The sequence below is a fragment of the Canis lupus genome, chromosome 11 (assembly GCF_011100685.1).
Source record: "Canis lupus familiaris isolate Mischka breed German Shepherd chromosome 11, alternate assembly UU_Cfam_GSD_1.0, whole genome shotgun sequence".
NCBI classification, from domain to species: Eukaryota; Metazoa; Chordata; class Mammalia; order Carnivora; family Canidae; genus Canis; species Canis lupus.
In genome coordinates this window covers 33769233-33789840 of record NC_049232.1, presented here as the reverse complement: position 1 = coordinate 33789840, position 20608 = coordinate 33769233, and the positions used below count along the sequence as shown (strand labels likewise).

The 20608-nt window shown below is 37.9% G+C and overlaps 1 protein-coding gene across 13 annotated transcripts in view; it reads left to right on the top strand.

The window, feature by feature from the left end:
• Positions 1–20608, top strand: part of MPDZ (multiple PDZ domain crumbs cell polarity complex component) — a 161420-nt gene that overhangs the window by 120824 nt on the left and 19988 nt on the right. For 7 of the 13 annotated variants that reach the window (XM_038552398.1, XM_038552394.1, XM_038552393.1 and 4 more), the window contains 8 exons: positions 953–1063; positions 5555–5653; positions 6392–6463; positions 8696–8858; positions 10618–10814; positions 12335–12426; positions 12633–12723; positions 15157–15237. In XM_038552398.1, coding sequence (XP_038408326.1) covers positions 953–1063; positions 5555–5653; positions 6392–6463; positions 8696–8858; positions 10618–10814; positions 12335–12426; positions 12633–12723; positions 15157–15237 — 906 coding nt within the window. The remainder of the gene's footprint in view (positions 1–952; positions 1064–5554; positions 5654–6391; positions 6464–8695; positions 8859–10617; positions 10815–12334; positions 12427–12632; positions 12724–15156; positions 15238–20608) is intronic. The other 6 variants (XM_038552396.1, XM_038552400.1, XM_038552402.1 and 3 more) reach the window with 3 other exon arrangements.

The following is a 20608-nucleotide window of genomic DNA, read 5'->3' as shown; positions in this document are numbered from 1 at the left end:
TATTCTACAAAAAATGAAAGGCATTTTTAATATGCACTGAAATGCATATTACATTATCTAAGTATCAGCCCGGGGGAGGTTTTCATTTGCATGGGTATAATTCTTTCAAAGGTGATAATGTTCTATGCAGAGATCTGATAATGATTTTCTTTTCCAGAATTGTGTATATTTCCAATCTTGCTATTCTGTTGTGTATACCATATTTTGGTAATTGGAAATGATAAATGATGATAGTATCCTATAGTTTTCTGGCAGGATTAGCATTTGGCCTTCAAACTGTTTTCCTTCCTATTCATATATAGTACATAAGCTGAGCTGATCATCACCCAGGCAATCCAGGGTCAATAAAAAGTTACAAAATAACATTCATTTTCAAGCTATTTATAAAAGAATTACTAACAAGCACAAGTTCTTGGCTTCCAGCTCCTGTCGTGTCTACTACAAAGATTTTTCTGCAAAACTAATCTTGCCATAACCTGATTTTTCTGAACATCAGAATTTTGTTTTTAACTTGAAGCTTCTCTAAACAGAGAGAAACACACAAAACATCGCCCACTCATTTCCCAGACTAGTCTATAATGAATCAGGAGAAAATTTGTACAGTGACTTTCATGATGAAGTCATTGCTGCAAGGCAGTTCCCCTCTATTATTTCTTTAATGATTTTGATTTATTAAAGGAACAGTTGCTAGTATAAGGAAAGTAGAAGCAGAGCCTTCATTTCAACTGATTATTGTTTCAGTTGACTATGGGAGATGGAAATCAGGGTTCAGAATAAGAGACGGCAAGTTTGCCAGACAGATGAGAAAGGTCTGGAGTCTCACAAGTAGTCTCAATTATTTTTGATCAGATTTTCTGGGAGCCTCACACAGGATCCTCAAAACTCCAGATCCACAAATTGTTCTGTTGTTTTGTAGCTTCTTGAAATGTTAAGCTGAGGCCTTCCATTGCAGGTGGATGGAATGGACCTCAGAGATGCAAGCCATGAGCAAGCTGTGGAAGCCATTCGGAAAGCAGGCAACCCCGTAGTCTTTATGGTACAGAGCATTATAAACAGACCAAGGGTAAGCGAACACAAAGGGCAAGGTAGGCAAATCCAAACAATGTTCAACTTGGAATCTAATGTATCGAGGGCCAAGTTGTCTCTAGGAACAGGTATCCAGTCTTGAAATCTCAGGAGACGTGTTAAAATTTTATATATATTTTTTTAAATTGAGCTGTCCTGAAAGTCCCTTCTACCTGTTTAATAAACACTTCAAGTCTATTGAAAGCACACAGAAGTAGGATTTATTGGTGGCCATAGGTATCTAGATAGATAATTATTAGTACTCACTGTATATATATATATAAGTTGTTAGGAGGAATGTGATATAATCACTTAGCTTACTAGTGTGTGACCTCTGAGTTCCTGAGAAGCCAGAGATTACATTTTCTTTATACGTATATCCTCTAGATAGAATTCCCAGCTTATGCAATTGCACGACCACCTGTGAATATCTTCAATGTATTTGTCCCACTGAACATTGTACATAGTGGAAATTTAAGCAGTATGTTTAAATATGCGTGATTTCATAACTGCTGCTTCCCAATCATGATCGCCGTCTAGCTCTTCATCACTAGACAGCCCCTGGTGGAGACAGAAACCTACTAGCCCATTTTATCATCAGTCATGACAAGTCAAATGGCTTTAAAAATATTTTTAAAAGTACAGTGAATGCGTTTAAGGAATGTTGATGGAGAAGACACTAAATAAGTCTTTGTATATTTGATATACTCTAATGATTCTGAAGATGAAAATTACTCCAAGATTAAACTTTTTTTTTTTTTTTACTATTCCTTCTTTATATCTCAGTAAAAAAAGATTATTTTCACATGCAACACTTCATAAACATATTTGGGCCACATACCTCTTGAAAACTTTTTCCAAAACATACATGTTTACTGAAAAGTTTGGGCATCATTTCAGGAGCTTCCTAGATTTCCTGAAACTTACAGAGGTTCTACTTCTGGATTTTAGTCAAAACAAAACAAAACAACTGCTGTTATACTGATTGTCTTTGAAGTACCTGCTCATTAGCTTTGAGGGTTGGTTGTCTTTAAAAGGAAAATGTGAACATATGTGAGGGAAGTTAACAGAACCATCTAAAACTTTAATATATACAATTATTTTATAATTTATCATTTCAAAATTAAGAATATAAGACATCTGTGCTCAAATGATAGAAAGAGAGTAGCAGGACAGCTCTGTAGACCAGTAAAAGTAACTTGTTAGTGTGCTATGCAAGGAATTCAAAGTGACCAAATTTATCCTGTTGGTCCTTCCTTTGTTATCAAGACAGGTGTAGCTCTGGTCTGGGTTCACTGTAAGAAATGAATCTAGTAGTTCTTAATGTAAGCAGTTATCTTCACATCTGCCGTTTTTAATCATTCAGTTGTTTATTGTTAGGTAATAATTATCCATTCAGATGAGAAAATCTGCCAAATGGTCGGGCTGCATCATGCTGCATTCTCTTCAAATGATATTCAGTTTGTTTAAATAACTACAAATCCTTCCACATTTGTTTCCATTTATGTGTCAAACAGATACAGCACTATGGTGTTGGTGAATGGCTGTTTCAGTTAAAACTATTTTGTGTGTGTGTGGGTGGGTTTTATTCCTTTTGTTTTATTTTTAATTTCCACCTTTTATATCATGTAGGACAATACTGTAAACTGCTGAATAGGATTCTTCATAGTACTTTTAAAAACTTAAACTACAACATTTCTTTCAATGCCAGTCACTTTCTAATGAGCTGGGAAGACTTTCTCATAGACTTGGAAAACATTCCTGTCTTACTTTCTGAGGTATAATGACACTTGAGTTTATAGAAATCATTCTGGGAGAAATCTTGTCTAGAGTGACATGTTTAGTCAAGATACATGTGACAGGATTCGAGATGTGCTACCTCCAGATAGGACACCCTGGCATATTGAATATTTTAAACTGAAATAATTTAGGAAAAGACAGGTGCTGGAAGGACTCTGAGATCCCCCCCTTCTCCCCTGGAGCAGGTCATAAAAACCCTCATGTGAGAGGTCCCCTCCCCGTACCTGGAGGAAAAGAACATCCTTACCTCCAGAGATGCAGGGGCCTGGGTAAGGATCTGAATGAATGCTAAGTTTGCCCATTTCCCCACTTAGCTCATACTCTTTTGTCCTATTGAGTTTCCCTGTCTTTCCACTCTTCAGCAAACCTAGTGTCAAAATAGTCATATTTAACCATTTCTTCAGGTCTTCATTATCTTATGAAGGCTCTGTGTCACATAAAAGTTAACATTAAATCAGTATAGATACTTTTCTCATGTTAATCTGTTTTTTATTACAGAGATCCAGCTGAGAACCTAAGATGAATAGAGGAAAGATATTTTTCCTCCTCTACATATGCATTCAGCTTTGGGAAATCAGAATTACTTTTGCATTTCAAATGAGATATATGTACTCTATTTTCAGTGATTTACTTCCTTATGAAAGAATCATGTCTTGAGTAATCTAAAGGAAAAAACTCACAAATACATAAGAGTCTCTTAGTGGGAAATGTTTTATTTGTAGGTGCAATAAAACTTCAAAAAAATCTTATATATAGGCTGAAAAGACAGTCCCTTTAGCACATAAACTATTTGAGAATCAGAACTTCCCAGAGCTGAGAATAATAATAGTAAATTCCATACTTACTGATTTATTCCTGACAGTTCCATCAGTTGGACCACATTTCATACCAAAGGGTAGGCCCTATTCATGTGGGCCAGAGAATGTTTTTGTCTTCCTTGTGCTTCTTAGTTAATAATACTTCATTCCTATCAGCCCTTCGAATTATAAACAGGAATTTCATCGATTTTTTAATAAGAAATGTGGCCTGTTTCTATAAATCTCTTCATAATAATAGATCTACCACTTCATTTGCTGTGCTCATGCTGTACTTTTATACTTTGCTATCAGGGCCAAATTCTAATCCTCTAAGAGTTGGACATTGAAACAAATAAAAAAAAGCAAAATAAAAAAACTAGAGCTCTCTCTAAATATTCCATTTCCAATATTCATTCCATTGGCATTATGGTTTTTATTTTCTTTATCGTTCTATAGAATTACAAAGGAAATGTAAAGCCTAAAAATTCCATGTATGAGGATTGGAAATAATTTCCACCTTCCATAGCATTGAGTTATTTTGCCTAAAATATGTTTTTAATCTCTGCCTAGTCATTTTTTCCACCTTAATAAATGGTCCTGTTCCTTGGCATTTGTGATCTTTTCTTTTGTAAAGTAGGAGTTGACATTTAAACTGAAAAGCAGAGAGAAAGTTGAGATGAGCAGAAATGTCATTGTGCCCATTTCTTTTTCCCATCTTCCCTCTGTAGGAAAAACATTGCAAGAAGAGCAGATTGAAAGGGTAATGTGGCATAAGCTTTAGTGCAGGCATACTGAGGATAGAGTCTTTCCAGAGTGTTCTCCCAGACAGGGTGGTGTCACATGACAACCTCTCCCTACTCTTGATGCTTGCCAGTAGGACTTTTTTATAGACAGAAGTAACACAAACATTTAATTGGAGCCAAAATGAATTTTAAATGTCTGCAATTTCCCCTGAAAGATGTAGTCAATAAAAGAAAAAGATAGCGGGTATGAAAAGAAGGAGAAGAATTTATTGTGCTGAGGAAATTACTTTCCTATTTTTTTTAAACTATGAAAATGCTAAATTCTATCTGGCAGTCATCCTGCCTTTAATATGTATATTCAACTCCAATAGTCCTAGCGCAGGGCATATCTCAAGCAAGCCACAAAATCTATGAGAAACAATCTAAGGCAGGACCCTCAGATATATTCAAAGCCTCATAATTCCCCCTAATATGGGAACTTTTATAGGAAAATAAATCAGTGTTTCTACCTCCACAGAAAGTGGACAGAAATAGAGAATACCACTGAACAGTGGTTCATTTCTTTAAAATTGTTGATTTCATTTTTTTAAAAAATGAAAAACTGTTGATCTGAAGCAACCTTAATCTCTAGCCTGAGTATGAAAATTTTCTTTCCTGGGAAACAAGATAAAAGAATCATGAAGGTTACCAGTGATAGCAGACAAATGTTTAATTTGCATTCAGGAACAGATAGACCATCTTTTTATTTTTACCAAAAAAAAGCATCATTTGCTTTTAAATATAAACAAAAAAACGTTTATGGTTTTAATTTTGAAACTGTTTATTGTTCTGCATGGAACATAGATTAATATAGAAAGTGGGCAAAATTTATGTGTGTATGTCTGTGATAGTGAAAATAAAAGAAATTTGGTATCAATTTCACAAACTCATTTCCTCCATAGTTTATGGCCAGGTTGAGATTCAGGTGTAGATCCAGGTCACTGGAGGTAAACCTTTAGTTCTAGACTGTTTAATATGATGTTGTTATTAGTTACTAGATCTGACAGGATCTGGTTTCACACTGTTATTTCAATCAGTACTTTGTTCTTAAAACTGAGTTGTGTTAAATACATTTCTTTTGCGCTCAGCGCCTCTTATGTTTCCTTTTAGAAATCCCCTTTGCCTTCCTTGCCGCACAACCTTTACCCTAAGTACAACTTCAGCAGCACTAACCCATTTGCTGATTCTCTACAATTCAACGCTGACAAGGTTGGATAATGCCATTGTCTTGCCATTGCTTTTTGCAAATGTTTCGTTCTTTGTTACTATGCCTTTGTCCTAGTTCACTGTTTACTAAATTTGGGCAGGAAAGAAAAAAAAAAAAAACAACTGTGTGTTTGGAGTGGGCATGCAAATCCTTTCTTAAGCACATTTTTTTTTGCCAGAGCATATTCATTTTTATGAAATTAGATGGCCTTCCTGAACAGTAAGGGAGAATCGTGAGTCCAGTGCCTTTCCTGTATTTGGTTGTGAGTTAAATTTTCTGATATGTAAATTTTTGTTAATTGCCAAATACGTGAACTACTTTCACACAAGATTGATTTAAAGCCTTGTATTCGTTTAAGTCCTTCTCAGACTTATACAAGGTGGTCCTAAAAAAAGACCTTCTGTGTGTTAATCTCTCTACAAATAATTGTGTATATGCAGGAGTGTGTTGAATATTCATAAATTGAATGTCCATGTAAATATCTGAATCAGGAAACATGTAACTGTTTCATTGCTTGGTAAACCTATACTTGGATGGACTCATATTTTGATGAAATTTCAAGCCCAAAATTGAAACAGAAACTTACAAGAACTTGTATATTATAATTTGATCGTGATAAGGAAGAAAGCTTTCAACAATTTCCAGAAGCATTTTATGAATATTCATTGGATTTTCATGTTGTTGTAATATGGATAACCAAAGATTCTGTATCTGAAGGAATATGTTTTCTGTTACTGTAGGAATTACAGAATTCAAGTAGAGTTACCTTCCGTTGTTCCCCAACTAACCCTTTTGCTCCCACACCATTTAAGGTTTGTCTCAGTGTGAAATTTTCGTGAATCAGTAGGTGTGTTACAGTGTGCTATGTGTGTATGTTATACATGTGTGCATACATGGCATGGAGTGATTTCAAATGCACTTTGCATTTTTTTTTTCTTTTTTGCCAATGAAGGCTAGCTGATCTTCGTTAAAGAGTTATATTTTCACGAAAAAATCTTAAGAAGTGTCAACAACAAGCTAATTACATGATTTTGTTGAGAATGAAGGTTTCAGGAGTAGTAAAATAGAACACCTAATTGCCCCTTTGTAAATACAGGCTTGTATTTGTTTTATGATTAATCAGTAATGTTAGGACACTATTTCAGTTTACCCACAATATGAAAACGTTGTGCCTAAGTAAGGTCCTGAGCAATTTTTTAGACTGGCAGATTTTGTTTTTTGTTGTTGTTGTTGTTGTTTTGTAAATGGCAGCTGAGGAAAGTTATGAAGCAAGATCTCTTACATTTGCATCCATAAATTTATTAAAATTATGGGAAGTTTAAAGCAGATTTTGTTCCCCTTTTTAGAAATCAGATGGGCTTAATTTAGACTTGCTAACATTTTCTGTTATTATAATTTTTTTATTTTAACCAGAAGAAAATGTAAATTATATACTTTCCCCCTCCCCAACCTTAGTATATTAAATGAACCTGGATTGGATCAAATGAGGTTTTTTATTTGGTCATTTTCATTTGCACATTGTTGATTTGAGAGTTTTATGGCAGAGCACTGTTTATTGTTTGCACTGGTACTTTTGGTCTGATGTGGCCAGTTGTGTGTAAACCAAACATTTTAACACAGTGGATTCTGTAACTTGAAAATCTATTGCCTATAAGTTTCTATCATTCAATTCTCCTTTACTTTGCCAGGAAAACAGTACTTGATGTTTATTGGGTTCGTTTTGGGGCAGCTTAGAATCCTGAAGTGGTATCTGAATCAACAAAGAAAGATCACATTCAGTGTTATATAGTTTTAGTATTAGGTAATATTCTGTGGTATTCTGATTCTTGACACCAATGAATAATTCCTAAATATGTGTGCATGCTTATCATTAGATGTGTTCTATAGGAAGTTTTTATAAATTGCAATCTTTTTCCAAATACACACATATAAAACAAAATGAGGTATATCAGAAGGATTTTTGGAAGGATAAAGGATACAGTGAAAGAGAGGAAAAATGTATGTTCAGGGCCTCAGGGACAGCTTCATACTACGATTAGAACTTCAGTGGGTATCTTTGACCATTGAATTAGTTACTGTCACTATGGAAATTGGAGGAGACAGCATGGCATAATGGAAAGTGCATTGGATTAAGAATTGAGGCAAAACAAATATAGTACCAGTGTGATTTTGAACAAATCTTCTTATGGCCTCAAGTTTTTCATCTGCAAAGTGAATAAAACAAATTCAGTGACTTACGGGCCTTTCGAACTCTAGTATTCTATTTGATAATCTATAATATAGGAACCTGATACCAAGTCACTTTTTTGAAATAGGACCCATAGCCCTCAGTGATGGCAAGTATGCCACACTTTGGGTTTGTATGAGGTGGTCTCTTCCGTTTTCTCATTTACCTTGTGAGCTACCTTGACAAAGAGATGATGATGTTGTCCCTTAAAACTGAGTCTGTGTGCTCTGTGCTGACAAACTGGCTCCCCTGGTAGGTGAACCTGCATGTGTCCTGCTCATTTTCATGGTTCTGTTAAGAGAGGCACTTGGAGAGAGGATTCAGGTAGCAATGAGGAATTCTTTATATATATAGTCTCACAAGCAACCTGTGAACTTCTTTAATTGCTTAATTAACTTACTTGTTAACTTTGTCCTAGTTTCTTGGAAGACTTTTCTAGATCCACAGAATCTTGCCCATGCCCCTGCATATTTATGAAAACTTTTGAAAGAGAGTTTTTTTTCCAAAAGGAGGAGTTTGTCATTGAAGCCTTCAAATTGAATAATTCATTGGCCTAAAATACCAAAAAGCAGTTTAATGAATTATGCTCTGAACATACTACTTTGTTTGGTATATTTAAACCTTACCTGAATCCTGTCTGCCTATATATATATATATATACATACACATACACACACACACACACATATGTGTATTTTTTTCCCATGATCTATGTGTCAGGTGTTTTAGCACCAGTTTTTGACATTATACTTTTATTTCTTTTGGGTTTTTCTTCGTTAGACTGCGCATACCCACTTCATTCTTCCTGTTCCCACAGGCACCCAGTCAGTCGGAATCAGAGCCAGAAAAGGCTCCCTTGTCCACTGTGCCTCCGCCCCCTTCTTCAGCATTTGCAGAGATGAGCAGTGATCATACACAGTCATCTGCAAGCAAAATCTCAGAAGATGTGGATAAAGAGGATGAGTTTGGTTACAGCTGGAGTAAGTTGCCTTTTGTGATATATAAGAGACGTTAAAAATAGCTGAGTTTCTCCAGGCTTATGCCCTGGATGGTTAAGTATGTTTCAGCTTTAGTTACACATACCGCAATTTTGTGTGGAAAAATTACTGTTTGTTTTGCCTGAACACAGGACACATTCTCCAGGCATGAGATCATGTTCTTCCTTTCCGTTAAAGGACCCGTCCTGCTAAAGCCCATTTTGCCATTTGTGTGAGAATTAAAGGGGGCAGGGCACTCTCTCAGAAGTACGGGATGACCTTGAACAAGTCATTGTCCCTCTCCAACCTCAGATTCCTCACTGTAAAATGTGGTTGCTGCTGGTATTTTGCCTTGAACTCTGGCATTTTTGGTACTAGCGTGGTAATGTGGAATAATTGTGGAGATGAAAATTTGGGATGTCTGACAAGTTGTAAAACTGCTTCTAAATTTTTGCCTAGTGGCCATTCTTCTTTGGAAAATACTGTCCTTACCCAGGTTGCTAACATTAAATTTGAAATGTCTGAGAAATGCTAACCACCATGTCTGATGCACAGGAAGCATTCTAAGGCAGCTGTTATTAGGATCATTGCAGTGTCTCTTTTTTTAAATGAAATAAACCTTTTTACAAGGAAATGTTAAAAATTTAGTGAAAAATTATCAATGTATCAGTGTTTTAAAAAGTTTTATTTTAAAAATAGAATTATTTCCTTTAAGAAACCATGGCATATGCTTTTGGGGAGTATACAGTGTATAAAAATTGTGCTGCTAGATTCTAGAAGGAATCAGGAAGTGACAGTTTATGAAGTTGATGCACTTAAGAATCAATATGGAATGCAAGACATCAGCTGCATAGTAACATAATTTGTAAAGTTTGCAATATTCTAAGTCTATTTTCAATAGAATCGATATATTGCTAATCTATTGAGGTGGCCAGAACGTACTCTGAGAACATGAGACAGAATGTTATGTCACAAGCCACCCCAGAACTTAATGCTTTAAGGAAACAGTTTATTATTGTGTCATGGTGTTGAGGTTGACTGGGCTTAGCTGCGCTGGGCTCACTCACATGGCTGGAACTTCGTGTTGGCTCCTGGGTGGTTGTTCATCTGGGCCTATGTGGCCTAGGGCACCTGCATGTAGTCTTATCTTCTCAGATTCAAGAATAAATTCTACCTCTTGAACACATGGGATGGGAGAGTTGAATGATCTCCTCTAATTAAGACATGTGTCCTAAAGCTGAGACAAGCATCTTGATTGTCTTACCTGATGGCTGTGTGCAATAAGAAAATATATTCCTCTTATTCTGGATATATGTACCAAGCAGCTGCCCAACCAGGTGCGACATGCATGCCCTTTTTCCTATGGGAGAAAAGGTTCCACTGACCAGTAAAGATAAATCCTCTAAATGTTCTGTTCTCTGCAAATGACAAAGTGGCACTCCATTTTAATCAGAGTCTTTTGAGAGTTTGTTAATGAATCCACCTAGGTGAACTGATCTGTCCAGACCCTCCACTCTCTGTGCTTCAGATGCAAAGAAATTTCCTCAAAGTTTGGTACTCCAGGAAACTGGTCTTGACACACCTGCATGGCCAGAGTTTAGTTTTTTTTTTTTTTTTTTTTTTTTTTTTTTTACAATTTGGTAATTGGGATTTACATTTTGGTCCAAGTAAATGTCCTTTTGAAGCTAAATAACCTTTCATAGTAAACATCAACTGTAAATTAACTGAGTACCTGTGATTTTGTTGTTGTCGTTGTGTGTAGAAAATGTCAGAGAGCGGTATGGAACCCTAACAGGAGAGCTACATATGATTGAACTGGAGAAAGGTCGTAGTGGTTTGGGTCTAAGTCTTGCTGGGAACAAGGACCGATCCAGGATGAGTGTCTTTGTAGTGGGGATTGATCCAAATGGAGCAGCTGGGAAAGATGGTCGACTGCAGATTGCAGATGAGCTTCTAGAGGTAAGTTCTTGTGGAAAACGCTGAATTTACTCTTGTTGAATTGGTGTACTGGAATCATCAGTTTCCAGAAAATCCACTCGGGCCCTATTTGGTGACTGAGAAAACTATTGCTTGCCTAATAAAATAGATGCACTGCAGCAAATTTGGCTGTAAACCAGATCTCTGCTAAGTAGAGTCCATGTTCCCATTAACTTCCATTAAAAGGTTGTGACTGGGTAGCACCAGAAACAGTTTTTGCCCCAAGACAGTAATAAAGATCACACTTCAAAAACATTTTTTTGTGTGCTGCATTTTTATTAGGAGCTTTTGAAAAGCCAAATGACCAATCCCTCTTCAGTAATGAGGTTGACCCACTGGACATTCTGGAAGTTGAATTCCTATGGTAGAAGTGATGAGGGTGGGGTGCCATGGGGTCAAGGTTAAGGCTAAATAATGAAAACAGTAACTCAGCCATCCAAACAAAATAAATTTCTGGACCATACTTTATAGTGTTTCGAATTGCATTTGCTTGTTGTGTTTGTCCTTGACTTCTGGAGGCTGGGATCCACGTGTCTTCAGATTGCCTTAATATTCTTTCTTGCACTCTTGCTTCTCCACTGGCTGGCACGACTTAGTCAGGAGTGGCTAAATGATCAGATGCCTTGCACTTCCCAATGGGTACCGTTCTGCTTCAGCACTTTTCTGCTTCCCAAATCCCAAATCTGCCTTTGGGAGTGCTTTTCCCCATGGCCTCATCTCAAGCCTGGGTTTTGAGATTAACTCAGAACTGTGATCACAGGGGACTTCCAGGGTAATCTGTGCAGGTCGTTAGTGCTTCCAGGAGAGCCTGTGCTTTGTACAGAACACACTGGAAGCCTGGTGCCTTTAGGAAGTTTACTCCCTGCTTACCTATAGTGGGTCCAAGTGATGCTTTTGTCATCTGTGGGGATCAGACCACCTGCATGTCATTTTATTTTATTTTTTTTAAAGATTTTATTTATCTATTCATGAGAGACACACAGAGAAAGAGAGAGAGGCAGAGACAGAGGCAGACTCCATGCAGGGAGCCCGAAGTAGGACTTGATCCTAGGTTTCCAGGATCATGCCCTGGGCTGAAAGCAGTGCTAAACCGCTGAGCCACCTGGGCTGCCCAACCTGCATTTTAAAGTTGGCTTTAAACATGGGCTTGTAGGGACACCTGGTGGCTCTGCAGTTGGGCACCTGCCTTTGGCTCAGGGCGTGATCCTGGAGGGAGTCCTGGGATTGAGTCCCACATCGGGCTTCCTGCATGGAGTCTGCTTCTCCCTTTGCCTACGTCTCTGCCTTTCTCTCTGTGTCTCTCATGAATAAATAAATAAAATCTTTGAAAAAAATAAAAATGCTTGTCTTCATTCACCATCACAATCAGGCTCATGCTCTGGGAAGGAAAACACATGTAATATTTTAAAGGAAGAAAAAATGACCATTTTATTAGCTAGATAAGATAAAGAATTAGCAAAATTAAGATTTCAGGTTCAGTTAATGCTATTTGTTTCTCATAGATCAATGGTCAAATTTTATACGGAAGGAGTCATCAGAATGCTTCTTCAATCATTAAATGTGCTCCTTCGAAAGTGAAAATAATTTTTATCAGGTAAGCATTTTCTTTTCCTGGTTTACTAAGTACTTTTTGGTCTTCAATTCAGAGTTCCTTAATTGAAAATAAAACATTTATAAATGTATGAGTGTTATAGTCCCAGTTGCAGAATTTTCTCTAATAATCCTTCTGAGTCTTCAAAGTAAAAGAATGGAAATAATATGAATCATTATGCTATGATAGGTCAATGCTTTTTCTTTTAGAAATAAAGATGCGGTAAGTCAGATGGCTGTATGTCCTGGAAATACAGTAGAACCTTTGCCTTCTGCCTCAGAGAATTCTCAAAATAAGGAGGTATGTGTCTTGTGTTTGTTTCTCTGGGATGATATGATTGATAAACTATGTATTAATTCAGCGAACAATTATAGAGCCCTTACAGGAATGCTAAAAGAGAAATGACTCATGGTCATGGCCCCCAAGGAGTTGATAGCCTTGTATAAGAAACACTCATGTAAATAAGCACACCACTTACATGAAGGCCATCAGTAGAGTCTGCATAGGGAATAATGAAGGTAGAAAAAGTTGTCAGGTCTCCTTCAGAGATAGTGACAATGACTCCCTAGGTGAGGCGACACATGGAGTATATGTTGGAAGTAGAAGATGTGAGGGGCAAAAATATTCCAAGCATAGGGCATGGACTAAGGAATGGCATGGTGGCTCTGGCAGATACAGGGAATGAAAATTGCAGAGCATCACTGAATAGTGGGAGATGGGGAATGAGGAACTGGTGAGGGAAAGGGTCATTGAGAAGGAGGAGATAGCGTCAGATCATGGGAATTGTGATGGAGGCCTTCTTTTTGAGGCCTTGGGGAACTCAAAGAATAGGAGTTATATTTTTAAGCATTTTTCTGGAAATCATGTAGAGAAAAATCAGAGGTTTCAAGGAAGAGAGCCATAGTGTATAAGGGAGTAAGAACAATCCATGGACAGTAATTCAGAGAAAAGATAAGGATGGCCCTGCAACTAACTGCCAAAAAAAAAAAAAAGAAAAGAAGAAAGAAGAAGGGCAGTAAAGGTAGACGGGAGAAGGAGAAGGAGGGAGGGGAGGGAGGGGGGATGAAGGAAAGAAAGAAAAATAAAGAAAGAAAGAAAAAAGAAAGAAAGAAAGAATACACACAAAAACAGAAAGCACTCACAACGACCTCCTCCCGCCTTCCCCTACTTCTTCCTTCCCCTCCCGACCTCCTCCCCCCACCCTGAAAGAAAAAGAAAGAAAGAAGAAAGAAAGGAAAAAGAAAAAGAAAGAAAGAAAGAAAGAAAGAAGAAAAGGAAAGAGAGAAAGAGACAAAGAGAGAAAGAAATGATTATGTCAGAAGTTTCCGAAATTTAGGATCCAACTTAGCAGTACATTATCCATAGTGAAATGTACTCAGTGAGGAGCAGTGAGTGGTTGAGAATCTATTTATATGACAAGTATTTATTGAGTATCTGCCTTATATCAGGTACTGCTTTTGGGGCTGGGAATGGGCTGGTGAATGGTACAGACAAGATGTAGAAGGCTTCCAGATGACTGACTTGGTGAATGGCTGACTTCTACCAAAATAGAAAAAAAATTAAAAAGCAGATAATTTGTAAAAATGGAAAACACTCTAATTGAGGCACCTTAAGAAAGAAGTGCCTATTGAAAAGCCTGGTGGAGATTTACATTAGGACATTTGGTCTACAGTTTAGAGATGAATTCCCATAGATGAATATTGGTCATTTGTTAGCAGTGGGATCTGAGGCTCTTAAGTACAGAGAATACCTAGAAAAGAGAAGAGGGCCAAGGTCAGAATTATTTAATAACAACAAGGAGGAAGCCTAACAAAGAATGGTCAGAGGTAATGAGGAAGGACCAGGCGGGTATGTTGCACAGCAGTGGAGGAGCACACATTTCAAGAAGAAGGGTATATTCTACAATCTTGAACGCTGCGAAGAGGTCAATAGAGTCCATTGCTCTTGGCGCCTAGCTGATTACTAGTGTTTTCTGAAAAAGCAAATGATGGATAAAAAAAATTAGGATAGAGAAGACAGTGATTAGAGGATAATATAGACTTTAGAGTGTTTTGGTGGGACTTTGATATGTGTAAGTTTCAGATACTCGTTTAGGATGGATAAAAGAACACCTAGAGAATGAAAAGCTTAAAATGAGAGGAGCCATGATGATTGCAATGTGAGAAGGTATAGAAATGGAAACTCTCCCCTAAAGGGGTATATAAACACTGGCCTTATCTGTCCATGATGAATGTCACTCATTCTGGTGAGCTGAGCAATCATTCATAATGGTGAATAGAGTCAAGTGGTTTTTAAAGATTATAAAGGAGAAAATTTTATGTTCATATGAATGGTACTACATATAGAGCCCTTAATAAAATGGAATATTTTAATAAGTTTCAAGCAAAACATTTAAAAGCTGCTAAATTTACTTGATGACTAAAACCACGAATCATAGAGATTGGTGCCTCTGCTAGTGTCCTGTGTGTCAGTGAGTTTCACTGTTGGGTAACTGGGTTGCTATTCGACTTCATTATAGAATAAATCCAGGTAGTCTTGAGAACCACTGTGTCCCTGTGCTCTAAAATAATTTTTGTCTAATCATATCTTATAAGTATTTTAAAGAGAATATAATGTTCATAAACTGCCTAATGAAATGTTAATGAATTATAATACTTGAAATAATTTTGATTAAGTGGCCCTTATTAAACAGACAATTTTTGTCTTTTTTTGGCATTTCTTTCCCTCTGTTAGGCCGAGCCAACTGGTACTACTTCCGATGCAGCTGTGGACCTCTGTTCATTTAAAAACGTGCAACATCTGGAGCTTCCCAAGGTAAATCTGCTTTGAATTGGTTTGAAATGATGTGAGCACCTTTTATACCAGTGACCCAATTCACTAGTTCTCAGAAGCATGGTCTCTAGACCGGCAACATCAGCATCACCTGGGCTCTCGTTAGAAATGCAGATGTTAGGGCCCACCCAGACCTATTGAATGAGAAATTCTGGGGGTGGACCCACATGTTGAGTTTTTATAAGCCTTCTAGGTGATTCCAGTGCACACAGATGTTTGAGAGTGTCTGTGTTAATTGATACTTTAGCAGGGACTAAGCTTTTTCCTGCGTTTATGATTATCCCAAGGGTGTAGCATTTAGCAGTCTCTCCTTTGATTCATTTACCAAGGATCTGCTATGGAGGAAATAAAAAGAATAAAGAAACAAATTATAGTCTTTGTCCTTCATAAAACTGAAAGCTCAAATAACTAGAAGTTTCCCTGATATCAGTGAAATATTTACTTTTGAAAAGATCTGAATCTTAGGTTCAAATGACCACTTTAAAGAGGTGGTTTGCTGAACAGAAAAGTGCAGCAGGCTCATGCTGGAATGTAGTCTGCGGGTGGTCGAGGGAGAATATTCGCAGAGAAAGCCTTGAAGTGCTCAGGAAGAAGAGGAAGGCCAGCCAGGGGCTGGCATGGAGCAGGGGGATGTTCACTGCAGGCAGGACAAAGAGAAGTGGTCCATGTGCCCCTCTCCAGCTACGAGGCAGTATAGCATGGTGCTCATGAGCCTTGGCCCAAGAATCTGGGTTCAGTCCTTGCTTCATCGTGTGTGTACCTGACCCCATTACGTGATCTTCCTTTGCTTCAGTTTTCTCGCCAGTTAATTGGAGATGATAATATTACTTTTGACCTGATTGTAATGATTAAACGAGCCGTCTGAAAGTCATTGGCATGATACCTGGCATATAGTCAGACTTTGTTAAACATTTAGGGGTGAAAAATTGACTGTTATTCTATTGATTTGGTTTCTTTTTTTTAATAAGTGTGTGCAAAATGGATTGCCCTGGTCGTCCTTACAGTACATTTAAAAGAAATCATTATTACCTGCAGTTTGTGTTGTAGGTAGAAGGAGAAGAGCAGGAGTCAGTAAAGCCTTTTGCTTTTTCTACCAAGAAGTTCATACACTTTAGTCCAGGAAGGAATCCCTTGCTCTCATTTAAGAAAGAAGATACCTTCCTTTTTCCCCTGGTGTTTTCAGATTGAGTTTACTTTTCCTCAAAAATCCAGAAGTATCAGAATTTCTAGCAGTGAACAGTGTAGTCATTTCCCTACAATTTTTGAATCATGAAGCATTAAATATGTGTGCTGGATTCATTATAATGTGGGTTTTTTTTTTAATATAGGTTTATGCTTATCTTTAGAAAAGCCCAAAATAAGATCTTTTTTTACACATATCCTTTCATTGCATTGATCTAATTTATTTATGTAGAGTTTAGAACATCCTAAAATATAATGAGTGCCCAGGAAATGTTGGAGGAATGACCCTGTTAAACAGGTGAAGTACAAGCAGAACACTGTAGTTAGTGGTTGGGCATGGAGACTTACAGCCAAACCTCCTAGGTCAGAGCCCTCCTTTGCCTCTTCTAGGCTGCTGTCTGTGACCTTGGAAAGGGTTCTTAATCTGGACAATTTCCCCTCTACCAAGTGGAGATGATAGTAGTACTCACCTCATAAAGTTGTAGTGAGAATTAAATATATATTGTGTGAAGAGTCCAGTACCTTGCACACCTGTGTAACTACTGTGTTCTTTTTATTGTCATAATTATTAGGAAAGAACAAGCTGGCAGAGAGACGTTTGACTGCTTCCTGGGAACAGTTTTCTCTGATGCTGTCTCCTGCTGCCTTGGGCTACTTAAAGAAGGTGTTCTGTAGATGTTTAATCATCCTAGTCCCCTATTCAGAATCTTTCAAGGACTTTCATTCTCAAACAGATAAATTCAAGTCTCTTGGCTTGGCATTCAGCACTGGAGGGCAAGGGGCAGGGATAGAGGCCCTTCTGAGTGATCTCTGATAAATCACTTGGAAACTTGATCTCATTGGTCCTCACTCCTCTTCTGTAACTGGGGCTGCCCTTATCAAGGCTTACTGTTGGGATTCTTTAAGCTAATAAGCAAGCTGCCTTCATTATGGCAGTCAGTATAAGAGCTAGTCTCTGTCTTTAGCCTCCTGCTGATTTATGCGGCAGGTGTCTATTATGTGCACTTACCTCTCTGAAGTAGTTGCTGTAGGGGAATCAAGAATTTGAAGAAACTTCAGGTTTATTGCCTACAGAAAGCTTCCATTTATATGTAGATTTCAAACAAATCTAAAGCTTGGCTAACTACAGTGTATTTATTGATGAAAGCCAAAGTGAATAAGAATCTTTTATTTATTTTCTTACCCCAAGTTCTATTCTTTTTTTTTATTGGAGTTCAATTTTCAACATATAGCATATCACCCAGTGCTCATCCCATCAAGTGCCCCTCTCAGTGCCCGTCACCCAGTCCCCCATCCCGCCCCCCCCCCCCCCCTGCCCACCTCCCTTCCACTACCCATTGTTCCTTTAAAATCAGCTGACATTAGAAGCAGTCAACTGTGGCTTAAAGTGTGGGCCTTAGGAGCCCCTCAGCTTTTCTGGACCTGTTTCCTTGTCTGTAGGAGAGGGAAATAATAAAACCTTTATATTAGAAATCTTTTTGTAAGAATTAAATGAAAGAATCTGTATAAAGCACTTAGTACGGTGTCTCTCCCAACTGGATGGGGGCTCCCAGATATGGGGCAATGATTGTGTGGAAGCCAGTGATGCAGGGGGTTAAAGAATTCACCTGAGGCAGAACAAAGGCAATAGAAGTTTATTGGAAACACAGGAAGCGGTGGGCAGGACAGCAGAGGAGAGGCTGTTTACCATGAGGCAGCGGGTGAGGGCTATTTTAAAAGAGGGAAGGTAAGGAGGTATGCAGAGGTATGAAATTTTTCCTTTTTTGGTAACTGTGCCTAGTGGTAAGGAGCCCATTGGTCAGTTAGGGCCTGTGGATGTTTTGAGGTAGGTGGCCTGATGAGCCAGTCTGTATTCAGCTGGGGAGTGGGGAGAGTCATGGTGGGGCCTTTTCTGCATTCCATTGCTCAAGCCTGTTTGCCTAAAAGCAGCCTACACTTAGCACAGTTCAAGTTATTTTCCTTAATAATTTAACTGTAAGGTTCTGAATGCTTCACAGAATATGTTCTTAAAAACATTCTTTGAGGCAGCCAATGCTAAAAATGAAAGATTAAAAGACACCTGTCCACTCTGAACCCCATTATTAGCTGACTCTAGGAACAAAACTCAAGAAAGCAAAGAAGGGAGAATTAATTCAGCCTTCTAATATCCATACCTCATCTGCAAGTCTTAAAAATACTCTGTATTTTTAAAAAGTATGATTATTTGAAACAATTTAATGACAAAGTCACGTGTGTTATGTTGTTTACTTCTCAGCAACTCTGATTTTTTAAAAAAATTTTCCCCACTTATAATAGTTCTCATAACTTAAAATGAGAGAGTTAGAACTTACATTCTGGTCTTATACCGCCAAGTCCCATTTTTTCCATTCCTTATTTCAGCTTGAGACTGGGGCCCATTTACTTTTCTAAAACACCTATATATTTCTTATAAGAATCTTCTACTTCATTCAGACTGACTCGTATCAAGAGTCCATGGTGGGCACCTGGGTGGCTCAGTGGTTGAGCATCTGCCTTCAGCTCAGGGTGTGATCCTGGGGTTCAGGATCAAGTCCCACATTGGGCTCCCTGTGGGGAGTCTGCTTCTCCCTCTGCCTAAGTCTCTGCCTCTCTCCCTGTGTCTCTCATGAATAAATAAATAAAATCTTAAAAGAGTCCATGGTGATTTATTTTGAGAATTCTTCCCTTCTTGCCTTTGCTTATACCACATGGGGTACCTTCTGCTTTCTTTTAGCCTATCTAAATCCTATATAACTCAAGATCTAGCTTGATCTCATGTCTGTTTATTTTGAAATATTCCTTCAACATTCTGACCTATATAATGTTTACTAGTAAATTCTTCATTTATCTGCCATTTGACCATGGCTGGCTCAAACGTGTCTCTTGCAGAAAACACTCCTGTGGGTAAATTTTCTATATGTCTATATTGCAAACATGTTGAAAAAGAAGAAACTGTTACACTACTTCTATTATCTTACATAGTATGGGATGCCATGGTTCATACTAAGTATGCAGGAGGGAAGAATGGATGAACACTGACATGCTGTGCACACAAGGGAAAGATCCAAGTATGGGATAATTTTTATAACTGTTTCAAAATAGAAATTGTAGTACAAGTGCATTTCTAGTTCTGTTTTCACTCCTTAGAAGCTCTCCAGACAGGTTAATTATCTTTTCTGGGGGAAGGAAAAAAAGGAAAGAGTGTAACTGGGGTATAGGTGGGGTAGAGTGGTGCAGAGGGAGAGGGAGAAAGAGAATCTTAAGCAGACTCCAGGCCCAGCACGGAAGCTGACATAAGGCTCCATCTCCTGACCTGAGCTGAAATCAAGACTCAGACTCTTAGCTGACTGAGCCACCCACGAGCCCCGGTTATCTTCTTTTTCTTTTTAATCCCCTTTTTAAAGTGTGAGAATAGAAGTATAAACAGAAAGTTTATAATGTGTATAATCTAAACCCTTAGTGACTAAAATGCTAATTCAATTTATCAGACAAAATACTTTTGATTACAGATTTGTTTTAAAGCACATTTTACCCTAGGAGAGTACCTGTCATCAAAAGCAACCTTACACAACTTTTCAGAGATACGTTTCATGTCCATACTGTTTTATAGGGTCAGAGTCTTCAGATAGCATTAAGAATTTTTCTTCTGTATTTTTGGAGCATCTTCCAACTTCAGAACAGCTCTGCTGATAATCATGGTGGGTTAGCTTCATCCCACTTTTAATTCTTATTCACTTTTTTCTAGCTGTGTAATGATAAAACTGTTACTCCATAAATAAGTTTCCCTAACTTGTTTCACCTTCTCTATATGATGGCGTTTTAGTAACTGGCTCAGAACAGTGTTTCTCAGACCTTTTCTGTTCAGGACAATATGTCCTGTGGCAGCAGTGAGGTGGAGAGCTGAACAGTAAGCTAGGAAACTGCACTCACACCCTCTTACCCTTACTCGTATTTCATCCTGCTCTTCTGATATCAGTAGATTGTCTGTAGCTGTGTATATATGTGTTTATTTTTATAGCATTATATAGCATTGAGCATATTATATATGCAGATGTGTAGCTTATTGTTCCTTTTAGGACCCTGCCTGTTGCTAATAACAAAAACACGTCCTCCTACAGGCTTAGTGGAAGAAGGGGGTTTATGGTCTCAGGTTACTGGGCAGTGATATTCCAGG